Below are 13,195 nucleotides of genomic sequence, written 5' to 3'. Positions count from 1 at the left end.
TCAGTCATGTCTAGTTGCCTGGAAAGTTCAATAGGTGGCAGCAAATGTTTAGAAGTCATTGTAATTGGCAAGACCCAAGTCGTTTTGAATGTGATATTGACGCACACAGCTGTAGCTGAGGCTCTGCAGCCAATAACATATGCAATGTACCATTGGTCACACAAGGAGATTGTCTACTATAGTTGTGAAGGACACAAGAACACCAGGACTTGGACATATTATAGAAGATATTTGTTCTATTGTTAGTTAAGTAGTATCGCTTGATGACTGTGTCAGGTTCATTGTTCAACAACATTAATTGACTACTTTGTTGACCTCTCACTATTTCTATGAACAAAATACCTTTCTGGCTCTCCTGTGATTTCGTAAACCAATCCATTTAAACATACGCAGATAAAGAAATCCAGCAGACTTAGGTCAGATTCTGGTAGCTGTTGAGACACTGCAATGTTAACACTATTATTATTGGATGATGTTTAAGAAGACAGGAACATAGCCTCAGTTTATATCTAGGCATCTCCTTAATAACAAATATTTTTGTCATTCTGAAATACCTCAGGCATTTGAAGTGCAGTGAGATGTGAAAGAACAGTTTCTGATTTTTTCCGCATACTGTTAAATAAGAGCTTAAAAAAATGTATTTTACAATTTTTGGCGATATTCAGCAATTTACTTCTCAAGAACATTACAGTAAGATTCAACCCACAGGAGGAGCGACTGAATTCACATGTGGTGGCACGATACCCTAAGGATGTCCACTTTGTAGAGGGAGAGGAACTACCAAATGGGAAGCTGACTGGTGCTTTTGCAGATATGGCTTCAGGGCTGGCCCAGCTGGGACTCAATTTGCGGATTGTACGACCACTTACCACCCCTGAGATCTTGTATCTGCAGCCCATACATGGATTCAGTCACGTTGGCATAGCTGTGGCTCGAGCACCACTTGCACCACTCCATGTGGCCATTATGCGAAGCTTTGACTTAAAGGTCAGTGAGCCAAGACATTTACTTTGTTATCAGTTCTCTAGTGAATACAAACACAATAATACTCGAAACTGTAAATTTACTGACATGTCTGTCTGGTTCCTCAGACGTCTTCTCCTTCGTTGTCCACTTCTTCTTTGTAAGAACAATTTTTGATTTTTGTTTGGTATTTTCAGTGAGCTTTGAATAGCTTTATACAACATCAGACAGTATATTTTTGCATCAAGATATTTTATTTTTACCATCTACATTGCTGATGGTCAGCTTTTATATAGTAAACTCACACGGGTAATAATACAGAACAGTAAATTGACATAGGCCATGATGAATCTACATTACAAGAACAAAAAGTTATACTCTATAGATATCCAATTAAATCTTTATAAAAGAGTTAATCATCATCATCATCATCATCATCATCATTTAAGACTGATTATGCCTTTCAGCGTTCAGTCTGGAGCATAGCCCCCCTTATACAGTTCCTCCATGATCCCCTATTCAGTGCTAACATTGGTGCCTCTTCTGATGTTAAACCTATTACTTCAAAATCATTCTTAACCAAATCCAGGTACCTTCTCCTCGGTCTGCCCCGACTCCTCCTACCCTCTACTGCTGAATCCATGAGTCTCTTGGGTAACCTTGCTTCTCCCATGCGTGTAACATGACCCCACCATCTAAGTCTGTTTGCCCTGACTGCTACATCTATAGAGTTCATTCCCAGTTTTTCTTTGATTTCCTCATTGTGGACACCCTCCTGCCATTGTTCCCATCTACTAGTACCTGCAATCATCCTAGCTACTTTCATATCCGTAACCTCAACCTTGTTGATAAGGTAACCTGAATCCACCCAGCTTTCGCTCCCATACAACATGTACATTTGACTGCTCTCTACTGTAGCTCACCACTGATTAATGTAGTAATTGTACCCTTTGAATGCTGTTTGGAAAATGACTAACATAGTGCCTGTACATAATGGAAGCACATCCAGAACTCACTGCATGAATGAATGTCAAACTGTGAGCAACTGTGGCCTTGTACACTATTTTATTGTGGACCACACAGTCAGTGTCAGACATGCATTTCTTAATGTCAGTTATGTTTTGGGGTTTATGATTTATTTGTCAATAATCAGGAGGTTGATTGAAGATACTGGTCACTGAGTGATCATGTTGCCACATGCTTACCACATGAAGGATGATATGGAATGGAGACAGTGGAAGAAAATATTGGACAATAGGCTGTAGGAGAAAAGAGACTATTAGAGGCGGTTTTGTCAGTGACATGCATAAGCAGAAACATTTCAGAAAGAAGAAAAAGAAGAAGTATTTTGAAAAGCCCACCAAGAATCTTCTACAAATTCATTAACTGGCATATTATTTAAAAAATTATTCATTTTTAGAATCTGAAAATCTTAGCTGCTAAAGTATGATACTGGATTTATGACAGGATGACAGTTCAACATTCAGACATTCTCAAACACAATAATTTTGAATAGTGACAATTTTTGAAAACAAAACTTTCAGGAATTTCAAGGCCTTTGCTAGAAAGAAGAAGTTGAGGTCTTTCAATTAAGATAAGCCAATCATAAAACAACTAATCATGGGAGGGTGGGGGGGGGGGGGGTTAGGGGGGTTAAATTTTCAAATATATCTGGTACCTAAACCTTAAATGTTGAAAATTTTTTTAAATAAAATATTTCTATATGAACTCTTTATACTGTTTATAAATTACTAAGGTTTCTGTCACAGTTGCATATAAGTATACAGTACCAACATAGTTTTGGAATTACATAAATTCATTTTTGTACTGTTGTTATAAATAGCCTGTAAAGTATACATAAAATAAGAAACATTTGAAATTTATGGATTGAACTGGAATTAAAAAGTTCACCTATGCATAGTTCACATATGCATGATATCCATATTAGGTTGTAGGACCATAGAGACTTGCATAACTGGGGCAGAGGTAGATGCCACTTATGAGAAAAGACAAACAGCTGTAAGATATAAAGAGCTCAGATGGAAAGCCAGTACTAAGCAGAGAAGGGGAGCTGGAAGGTGGAAGGAATATCTAGATGATCAATATCAGGTCTGTTTAAAAAATTCTGGAACACTCTTCATTTCGCACCAGTGGTGTGTTGAAGCAAAATGTGACATTCCTCAAACACCTGTGCTTAATGTGTAACTGCCAGAAGTTTCATTGTTGTTAGTCTATTAGTTCTTGTTCAATGCTGCATTGATTAGAACATTGTATTGCACAGATTGTGAATTTCAAGATGTCAGAGTTAGAGGAACAACGCATCTGCATTAAATTTTGCATGAAACTCAAGAAAACCTTTACAGAGACACCAAATGATGCAGGAAGTCTACAGTGATGAGCACTTAAGCCATAATTGGTTTATGAAAGGTTCATGTGGTTTAAAGATAGCCAGACGGAAGTTAAAGACGAGTCTTGTTCAGGACACTCTTCAATGTCTACTGATGGACTTCATACCAGGAATATCAATGAAACAGTGCATGCCAGTTGAAGACTGACACTCCAAGAGACTGCAGAAGAATGTAACATTTCAGTTGGATCATATCATGAAATCCTGACACAGCGTCTTGGATTGTATTGTATTGCTGCCAAGTTTGTACCATGGCTCATGAGTCAAGACCAGAAAGGTCTTCGTCTCACAGTCTGTGAAGAACTTCTGGATCATGTAAATGAGAACAAGATGTTCCTTAAGAGAATCACATCTAGTGATGAGATGTGGGTCTATGGTTATGATGTTGACACCAAGTTTCAGTCTTCGCAATAGGTTGGTGAAATTTCTCAAAGAACAAGAAAAACTTGTCAGGTCAGGTTAAATATTAAAGCCATACTGATAGTTTTCTTTGGCTTTGAAGGATTATTTCATAATGAATCTGTGCTACAGGAACAAACTGTTAATCAATGGTGCATGACTACTGCATGAAGAAGGGAATCACTGTGTCACCTCATTCTCAATATTTGGCCCCTGTGGACATTTTTTATTTCCAAAGTTGAAAGACCTGTTGAAAGTATGAAGATTTGCAATGACAGATGAGATTAAAGAAAATTCAAAGATGGTGCTACATATGATATAGAAAAAGGCATACCAAGACTGGTTCTGGGAGTAGAAGCAGCATTGTGAGCAATGTATCAATTGTGAGAGAGTATTTTGAAGGAGACCATGCATAATAAGTAAAATGTAACTGTAGAAAGTTTTGTGGACAAAGTTCCAGAATTTTTTGAACAAAACTCATATTAGGGAAACAAACCTGAGGATAATATTAGAGAAGCAGAAGTAGGTGAAGTTGAGATGGGAGATTTGATATCACAACAAAAGTTTGACAGAGAACTGAAAGACCGAAGTGGAAACTATGCCCCTGGAGTAGATGACAAGATGTCAGAATTATTGAGATCCTTGGGAGAGGTAGACTGACAAAACTATTCCACCTGATGTAACGAAGGAAAATATTGTGGGACTTCAAGAAGAATATAGTGATTCCAGTTGCGAAGAAGACAAGTGCTGACAGACGTGAATACTGCCAAACCATCAATTTAGTAAGTCATGTTTGCAGAATAATGATATGAATTATTTGCAGAAGAAAGCAAAAACTTGTAAAAGTTGACCTTGGGAACAATCATTTTGGGTTTTGGAAAAATGTAGGAACACATGAGGCAGTAATGCCTCTACACCTTACCTTAGCTCATAGGCTGAAGAAAGTGAAGCTATGATGTATAGGAATCATAAATTTAAAGACAGATTTTTACAATATTGATTGGGCTATCCTTTTTGAAATTTTGAAGACAGCGGGAATAAAATACAGGGAGCAAAATATTTTTCAAACTTTTACAGAAACCAGACTGAAATTACAAGGGTCAAAAGACACAAAAGGGAAACAGTAACTGACCATGCAGTAATGGAAACCAAGGAGAAATTTGGAAAGGGAATTCAGTTAGAAGAAATAAAAAAGTTTGATTTTTGCCAGTAACATTGTAATTCTGTCATATATGGGAAAGGACTTGGAAGAGCAGTTTTATGGAATGGTAGTTTCTTTTTTAAAAAAAACTTTTATTAGATTAACACCACTAAAAATAAAACTTGGATAATGGAATATAGTTGAAATAAATTAGCTGAAGTTGAGGGAATTAGCTCAGGAAATGTGATGCTAGATATACCAGATGGCTTTTTCTGTTTGGGTAGTAAAGTAACTGATGAAAGCTGAAGTAGAGAGGATATAACATGCAGACTGACAATAGCAAGAAAAGCATATCTGGAAGTGAGAAATTTGTTTATATCGAACATAAATTTAAATCTTAGGAAGTCTTTTCTGAAGGTATTTTTCTGAAGTGAAGCATCATGCAGAAGTGAAACAAGGGTGATAAGCAGTTCAAACAAGAATAGACTTGAAGCTTTTGAAATGTGGTGGTATAGAAGAATGCTGAAGATTACGGTAGATGGGTGGATCAAATAACTAATGAGGAGTTGCTAGGTTATATCTCGCAGAAGTTATTCAAAGGTGAAACAGTTTGTACAGGATGGAGTAGCAAGGAGAGCTGCATCAAATCAATCTCTGGATTGAAGATGACAACAACAAGACATCTATTAAGTACATAAAAGAAAGCAGAAAAGGAAAAACAGTGTTTTTGTAAGGAACTGTAATACAGAAGGTGTATCTATTCCACAATTGTATGTTTGAAAGTGCTTTGGTTTCAATACAGACAACATATAACAGGCTATGGCTGTCAACAAAACATGCATTTTTGGACTTTATATATATTGCAGTGCAATGAAGGATTTGTAGACAAAGTACAGAATTTATGTTAGAGATAACTGCTGATGATACAATAAAAAATTCTGTACTAGGTTATACTATATAAACATATACTCCAGCTAAATCCCTCTACCTCAGGACTGAACAAGAGGGCACAGTTGTTAAGGCAATGGACACACATTTGGGAAGACTAGGTTTCATTTCCCTGTTTGATGACTTAAAGTGTGAGTGTTGGTGCGGGTTATACTGATTTATTGCCCCAAACCACATTTTCCTTCTTTATGAGGTGACTTACTTGGGGTTTGCAGCCACTCTTCTTCACTGGATAGTCAGTTGCCAGAAAATCTTCTGACTTCTTCTCCGCCAAATAATGCTAGGTACAGGAACCTCTAAATCACTTTCTACTTATAAAATGAGTAGGCATACAAACTTTCCTTTTTGTCAGTTAATGATGTATTTGGCTTTCATGCACAATGTAATTCTCACTTTCAACATGCATATGTAACATTCTGTAAGTACCTTGTACTGTCAAACTTTAGAAACAAAATGAGTTACAGTTAAAAGAAAGTTGGCTTGATACTATGACTTCCTTAAAATGAATCGGAAAATATGTCTTGCCTCTACCAAGGCTGAGTCAAGAATCTACAAGAGTTCTATTTCAACTGTTCTTGTTTCACATAACAATAGTCAATAACACAGTAAGCACAGAGCTGCCTATAGATTCCATGGTTCTTCCTTACACACTCACTAACACATCTAGGGATTGTCCGACAGGTACTTGTTGGTGCCGTTTGACTGCCGCGTCTACTTTCTTCCCACGACTGATTTTAAACCTGCACACACAAACATGTGACATGCAGTAAGTAGGATTCTACCATTCCACACTTATATCTAGAATATCATGTGTTCAAGTTGGTAGAAGGCTGAGTGGTTCTAATATTTACGCAGAAATTCTCGCATCACTACATATCCTCCCCTCAGATTGAACACGCGATATTTTATACATATATTATTCAAATAATATCACTCTTCATAACACTTCATATCTTAACAGTATACATTTCTTACTTATATTTATTATATACATATCAATCCTTTGAGTAACAATTTTCTGTCCTCTCTTACACAATCTTTCGCTTATTTTTCTCTACTCTTCTCTTACTTTACTTTGTTGTTAAGACATGAACATTTATTCATTGTTTTAGTCAGCTTTACTAATATTTAAGGATTTTGAGGACTCTTGTTCTTTTCTTTATTTCCTTTTACAATCAAAAACTTCAGCTGTTTATGACACATGAGTAATCTATTTTCTATTCTTATCTTTTCGTACTACCTTTTCCTAGTATGTACTATTTTCATTAGTTGTAGCTTGGAGGAACTCTGGGTGAAATGAGTGTCCTTTTGACACTCATTTACTTTTATGAAACATAATAATGCTACTTGTTCATAGAATTTACACTTTCCAGAAAAATTCCTATAAAATTTGTGACTTTTTCACGGTACAGTCCCCTTCTCTTAGGATCAGCACCTATTCCTTGCTTGTGGGTTGACCTTATGAGAGCATTTCCTCTTTCCATAATTATGTATCTTCTGGCAAAGCTATAAATCTATTTTAAACTTTGCATTCATTCTTTAATATACCATTCACTCCATAGAGTCCTCCTGTCCTTATCAACTTATATACTTTCAATAGATATTATGTCTATATATACGATTGACATCCCCCTATCCTTCAGTTCATCAGAGTTTTTATTGCACTGACATTGCTCATGCCTTTTTCTTATTTATCCATTACTCATTACTATTTTATAGTTGTTCGTTATGTATGGGCACCTCTCCTTGTTGATGTAGAACCATATGTGTGCATAATCCCCTACAACACGTGGCAGTTCTCCCATTGTGACAGGTTTTGTCTTATATAATTTAATGTTTGCATAGAAGTATATATTTGTGTAGAAGCTGATCTGTGTTCATTTGTCTGATTCTTCGGGCTCCTTATCTAAAGGTAAGATGTAGGTTGGTAGTAACAATGGAAATAAGGAAGGACTTCAGCAATAGAAGTTTATGAATGTGGAAAGAGGGAAAGGATAGACAGGTCCTCAAGATGAGAAGTAAGAAAGGAAAAAATAGATGTGGGATATGGTATAACTGAAGAAGAGGAGAAAGAAGATAGCCCAAAAGACAGGAAACACTTCCCACCTTCCTTCCTCAGGATCCCTATCTCTCAGGTACTTGAGTGAGACGCTGGAAGAGGTTTGGTTTTAAATTGTCTCCTACAGAACAGACTTGTCTCATCTTAACCCTTCGAGGTCCCCAAAGAAAATCCTAGCAATCCTATGGAAATGCAAATGAAGAAGAATCAGACACACTTGTTTTAGAGGATTGTTTGATGTGTGTTTTGTGTTAGTCATGATATATCTGTTCTTGTAAATCAAGCTTTCAGCTGCAGTACCCACCCCTTTCAAAGTTTGTGCAAACCCTCCCATCTATATCACATCTCATAAAAGGTATAAAATACTCTAAACAAAATAGAAAATCTATATGGTATAACAATTGTTCTATTAGTCACATCATACTAGATTCTACACAAATATAACTCTATTTAGTTTATTTTATCTAGGCATCACTTTTTTCTGTGATTCTCTTAAGTTGTTCTCTATTTCATAGTCATATCCAGTTTTTTAAGCAATAAGATTACAGAATAGTTCTAGATTTTAAAGGAATTCAGTGCAGGAAACTATTTGGAGAAAACACCAAAAACAACTTGGGATCCAATGGTCATTACTGCGCCCATTAACTTGGAATGTTAACGTCCCTGTGGGGTAGATGACTCCACCCGGGTCCCCTCCCTAAGTATTATTATATTTTGGATCCCATAGACCTGATTTTCTTGAGCACTGGTAAACCAGTATTTCTCTTTAAATTTCTTTTGAAAGTCTTCCCAAGAAGAAAAATTCTCAGTATTTACTGTACCACATTCTGAGGCTTTCCCTAGAAGGTACCCCATAGCAAATTCAATTTTCTTAGAATATTCACAATTTTTTGGTAATGCTTGTTTAAACCTTTTTAAGAAATGGGTCAGATGTACACCTCCATCTGGCTTAAACTTAGGGATTTGTCTAGATAACCCTGAATTAGCTCCCCATTGCAAATCATTCACCACTTCACTAGTTAATACAAAATTAGGTGAAGTTACACTTACCTCTACTATGTCTTGAATCTGCATAAATTCTTTCCTCAGGTCTTCTATACCCTTCCTGGCATCAGTGAGTTCAGAAGAAGGAATAGGCGATAATAAGATCCCAGATATTATTCTCTCGCTAACTTTTTGAACTATAGTTTCACCAAATTGCTCCTCCAAACTAATTACATTTATAATATCAGAGTTGGCTATTTTCTCTTTGAAACTCCATCCTACATTATCTACTCATGTACTCACACCTGTAATGGCATTAACTCATTATGATTATCTACCCTCTCTTTCAAAGTATCCACTATCTGTCTTACAGCATTGTATTTAATATTGTACACATTTTCAAAAGATCCTAACTTGTCAATAAGTTCTGATTCTACATTATTACATTTGTTCTCAATGTCAAGTTCTAACCTTTTTGATAAATATTTAAAATTGTCATTCTGTTTCTGACTAATGTCGGTAAACATATGATTTACAAGACTACTCAAAGAGTTTGTCAACTCATTCTTTAGATATACTTTTAAATTCTGTACTTTATGACTTATAGCATTGAATCCAGTTTTCAAAGCACCCATGCCTTTGCATAGATTATTAAATTCTTTACTTTGAATGTTGACTTTGGCATTTAAAGTTCCACTCTGGGTATGTAATTGACTTAGATTCACACTTTGAGCATTTAATTGTAGACTCTGTGCTTTGATTATATTTATCAACTCAGCCCAGTCAAGTACTTCTTTGCCAACTTTCATGGCCATAGTCAGTTGCTGAGTTTCCCCAACTTGTTGTAAATTTTCCATACTTTTAAATGCTTTAGCTCTTGTAATAATTTAAATCTAACTTTAAATATGATAATTGTACTAATAAAAGTTCACTCAAGAGTATTTTGTGCCACTTTGTACTAAAGTAATGAAGTTTTGTTTCATGCTCACCCGTAGAATTCTCGTTGCAAAGGTGAGTGGATGTGGAGGCAGGTCAGCACCGGTGAACAGCAGCTGGTGCAGGCGCCATCAGATGTATGTTGGTTTCCATGCCTGCACCCTCACAGTGTGTGTGAGAGCTGTATACTCCCTGCACAGGATCTTCTTGGCTGAAGCGTTTTATGCATACTTCTTCTTACACAAATACGACGAAATCTTCTTTGATGTCTTGTTCTCGTAAAATTTTCATCTCTTCACCATTTTTCATTCAAATTTTGCTCCATTGGATACTTGAACATATTCCAATGTCTCAGAATAAATCCTTTGTCTTCTGATGCCTGGTTGCTATGGCAACACAGAAGAGCTTCTTTTCTCATTTTTGACAGAAAATTCCTGTTTTTTCAGTCCTTTCACACAGGTTGCCATGTTCTAACATTCTGAAAACTTAATGCGTGAAAGTAGACATACAAACTTTACGTTTCTTCAATCAACAATGTATTTGACTTTCATGCACAATATAATTCTCACTTTCAACATACATATGTAACTTTCTGTAAGTACTATTAGAAACAAAATGAGTTACAGTTAAAAGAAAGTTGGCTTGACTACCATTACTTTCTTAAAATGAATCAGAAAATACATCTTGCCTCTACCAAGGCTGAGTCAAGAGCCTACAAGAGTACTTTTTCAACTGTTCTCGTTTTACATAACAATAGCCAATGACACAATACACATGAAGCTGCATATAGTTTCCATGATTCTTCCTTACACAATCGCAAACACATCTAAGGATTGTCTGACAGGTACTTGTCAGTGCTGCTAGACCACTGCATCTACTTTTTTCCTGCAACTGATTTTAAACCTGCACACACAAACATGTGACAGATGATTGGTTACATTACCCAGTACCCACGATCTCTTGCAAGCACATCTTTCAGCTCCCTCATTAGAGAGAGTTCTCATGACAACTTCCAGTGGATAGGTAATTTCCTGTCTAGCATTCACATCAAATGCTGAAACATTCTTTTGTGTACTAAATATGTTTTTCAATACCTTCTTCACATCACATGAGATAGAATATTCACATAATAAACATTAATGAACAAAGTGAAAAGCAATGAAAAAAATGAACTAATAAGGTAATGCACACAGATATGCCCAGATTCTATTCCTAATATTTGAAGTGCAAGTTATGAATATTGTTCTATTTCAGAACTGTAAAAAGCTCTACTCATTTGGTCTCATGGCGTTTATATATTTAGTCTAATACACAAATCAGTTACAGAACATAATTATTTAGCATATCATAGATTTTAACTCAGCCAATAGATAAGATATAACTTCAAAAATCACATCAACTCAAATACTTAATTCCAGAAAACAAAACACAGTTCAGTAGTCTTATGAATCTACAGAAAGATTTAAACTCAGTCAAAGGATAAAATAAAATCCTAGAAACTATGTCAGCTTTCATACTAAATTAATGACAATGGAAAAAAAAATGATACTCATCAATCATGTCTATCAACACCTTAGATTCCTCTTTGGTTTCACCAACACAAGATCTCCTACTTCAAACTTAGAAAATCTACCTTCATCATCATGTATCTGTTTTCCGCATCCCCCTGTTTTTTCACCATTTCCCTCAGTCAATTTTTGGTTTGTGGTTAGTGCCTACACCATTATAATTAAACATATTATTCAAAAACTTTTGATCAAAACATAAACGATGTTCTTTCTGTTCAACTTCAGATATCTATGTTGCATTATTAATACTCTTGTTATTGTCTAAATGTACATGTAAATTGGTTGTCCTGTCCTAGTTGTGCTTCCTTGCCCCAAAACTGGGAACCTTCATTGAGGCAGACCACTGTTTCCTAAATAGTTGCCTTTGTGAATGTTCCTCCTATTATATTGCCCATGGTTATCTCCATTATTCCTATTTTGGTAATGTTTAAAATTTCTGTCTCTGTTACCATTTTGAACATGATAGAAGTTATCAACATATCTGTTTCTGTAATTATTACCATTTTGATCTCTATAATTTCAGTTATTATGGTACATGCTTTTTTCTACTGCCCTGTCTAGCCTGTTACCATATCATAAAAATTGTTCAAGGTCCATGTACTAAACCTTTCTGGTCATCTCCTTTTTAGTGCATCAGTCAAAGTCATTTCATCAAGTGGTTTTTCAAGGTTTGTTAACTTCTTAAATTGACTCTTACAAAACTCTTTCAGAGTACTGGTTTTCACTGTTTCTTTGCTGACTACACTTTCATTTGGTTCAAACATGTCCTGGCTGGGTGCTACAGCTTTCACTTCATCACTACTACCCTCATCTCTATTCATTTTCCTAGCAATCACATCAATAAAAAAAAGTCCTCCTTTAATTGATCCAGTCTGTCATTGTTGATGATATCTTGTCACTGTGGATATGACTTTGTTGGGTAGGTCTTGGTCTTCTTTCTTTGAGTGACTGGAGTTTCAAATAAACTGCAACTGACACAAATCACTGTCCTTTCTTCTTCTGCAACAGACAAGACTTCATTATCAGTCAAGTGATTGCAAATGATGCCTGTAATTGTAATCTTACTCTCACACACATCACCAATATATTTTTCAGTCTCTTCAAAAAGATTAATAGCTTTGTTTCGAAAGATTTGAAAGGAGTAAGATGTACAAAATACTTATTTTACTTCCAGGCGTGCTAGTTCTGCAAGTTTCACAGGAGAGCTTCTGTGAAGTTTGGAAGGTAAGAGATGAGGTACTGGTTGAAGTAAAGCTGTCAGGATGGGGCGTGAGTCGTGCTTGGGTAGCTCAGATGGTAGAGCACTTGTCTGCAAAAGGCAAAGGTCCCAAGTTCAAGTCTTGGTCCGGCACACATTTTTGACCTGCCAGGAAGTTTCACTTTTTTTACTTGTCATCATTTTCTCATTGTTGGCTGCAGTTCTTGCATCTAGGGGTACTTCCTTGAGGATGAAATTTTGACTTTATGGGTTCCAGTTGATGTGATAACTGATGAAGTAATTTATGTTTCTGTGATTGTTTATTTTATCCCATTTGTCTATATCACACTGACTTTATAATCTCTATATCCATAAAAACAATAATTACATTGCTATTGCCAAAATTAAAAACACATCCAATTCCATCAGAGGCATGCTCACTATTCTCTACTCACGCTGTGGTGCTGTGGTCCTGACAACATTCCAAAGAGTTTACAAAACAAAGGAGTTTACAAACTTTACTGGCAAAAGAAGACTCTTCACCAAGTTAAACCATTATTTTATAAATAAATCCAGGAATAAAGGTTGTGCA

At 35.9% G+C, this 13,195-nt stretch overlaps 1 protein-coding gene across 1 annotated transcript in view; it reads left to right on the top strand.

Annotated features, from left to right (window-relative positions):
- The first annotated feature begins 796 nt into the window (after nucleotides 1–796).
- LOC126203590 (uncharacterized) overlaps nucleotides 797–13,195 on the top strand; it is an 80,795-nt gene continuing 68,396 nt past the window's right edge. Inside the window, exon 1 of the mRNA XM_049937952.1 lies at nucleotides 797–987. Coding sequence (XP_049793909.1) covers nucleotides 814–987 — 174 coding nt within the window. The 5' untranslated portion in view covers nucleotides 797–813. The remainder of the gene's footprint in view (nucleotides 988–13,195) is intronic.

This window comes from Schistocerca nitens, chromosome 9 (assembly GCF_023898315.1).
Source record: "Schistocerca nitens isolate TAMUIC-IGC-003100 chromosome 9, iqSchNite1.1, whole genome shotgun sequence".
Taxonomy (NCBI): Eukaryota; Metazoa; Arthropoda; class Insecta; order Orthoptera; family Acrididae; genus Schistocerca; species Schistocerca nitens.
Note: the sequence above shows the minus strand (reverse complement) of the source record. Positions and strands in the feature narration are given on the sequence as shown.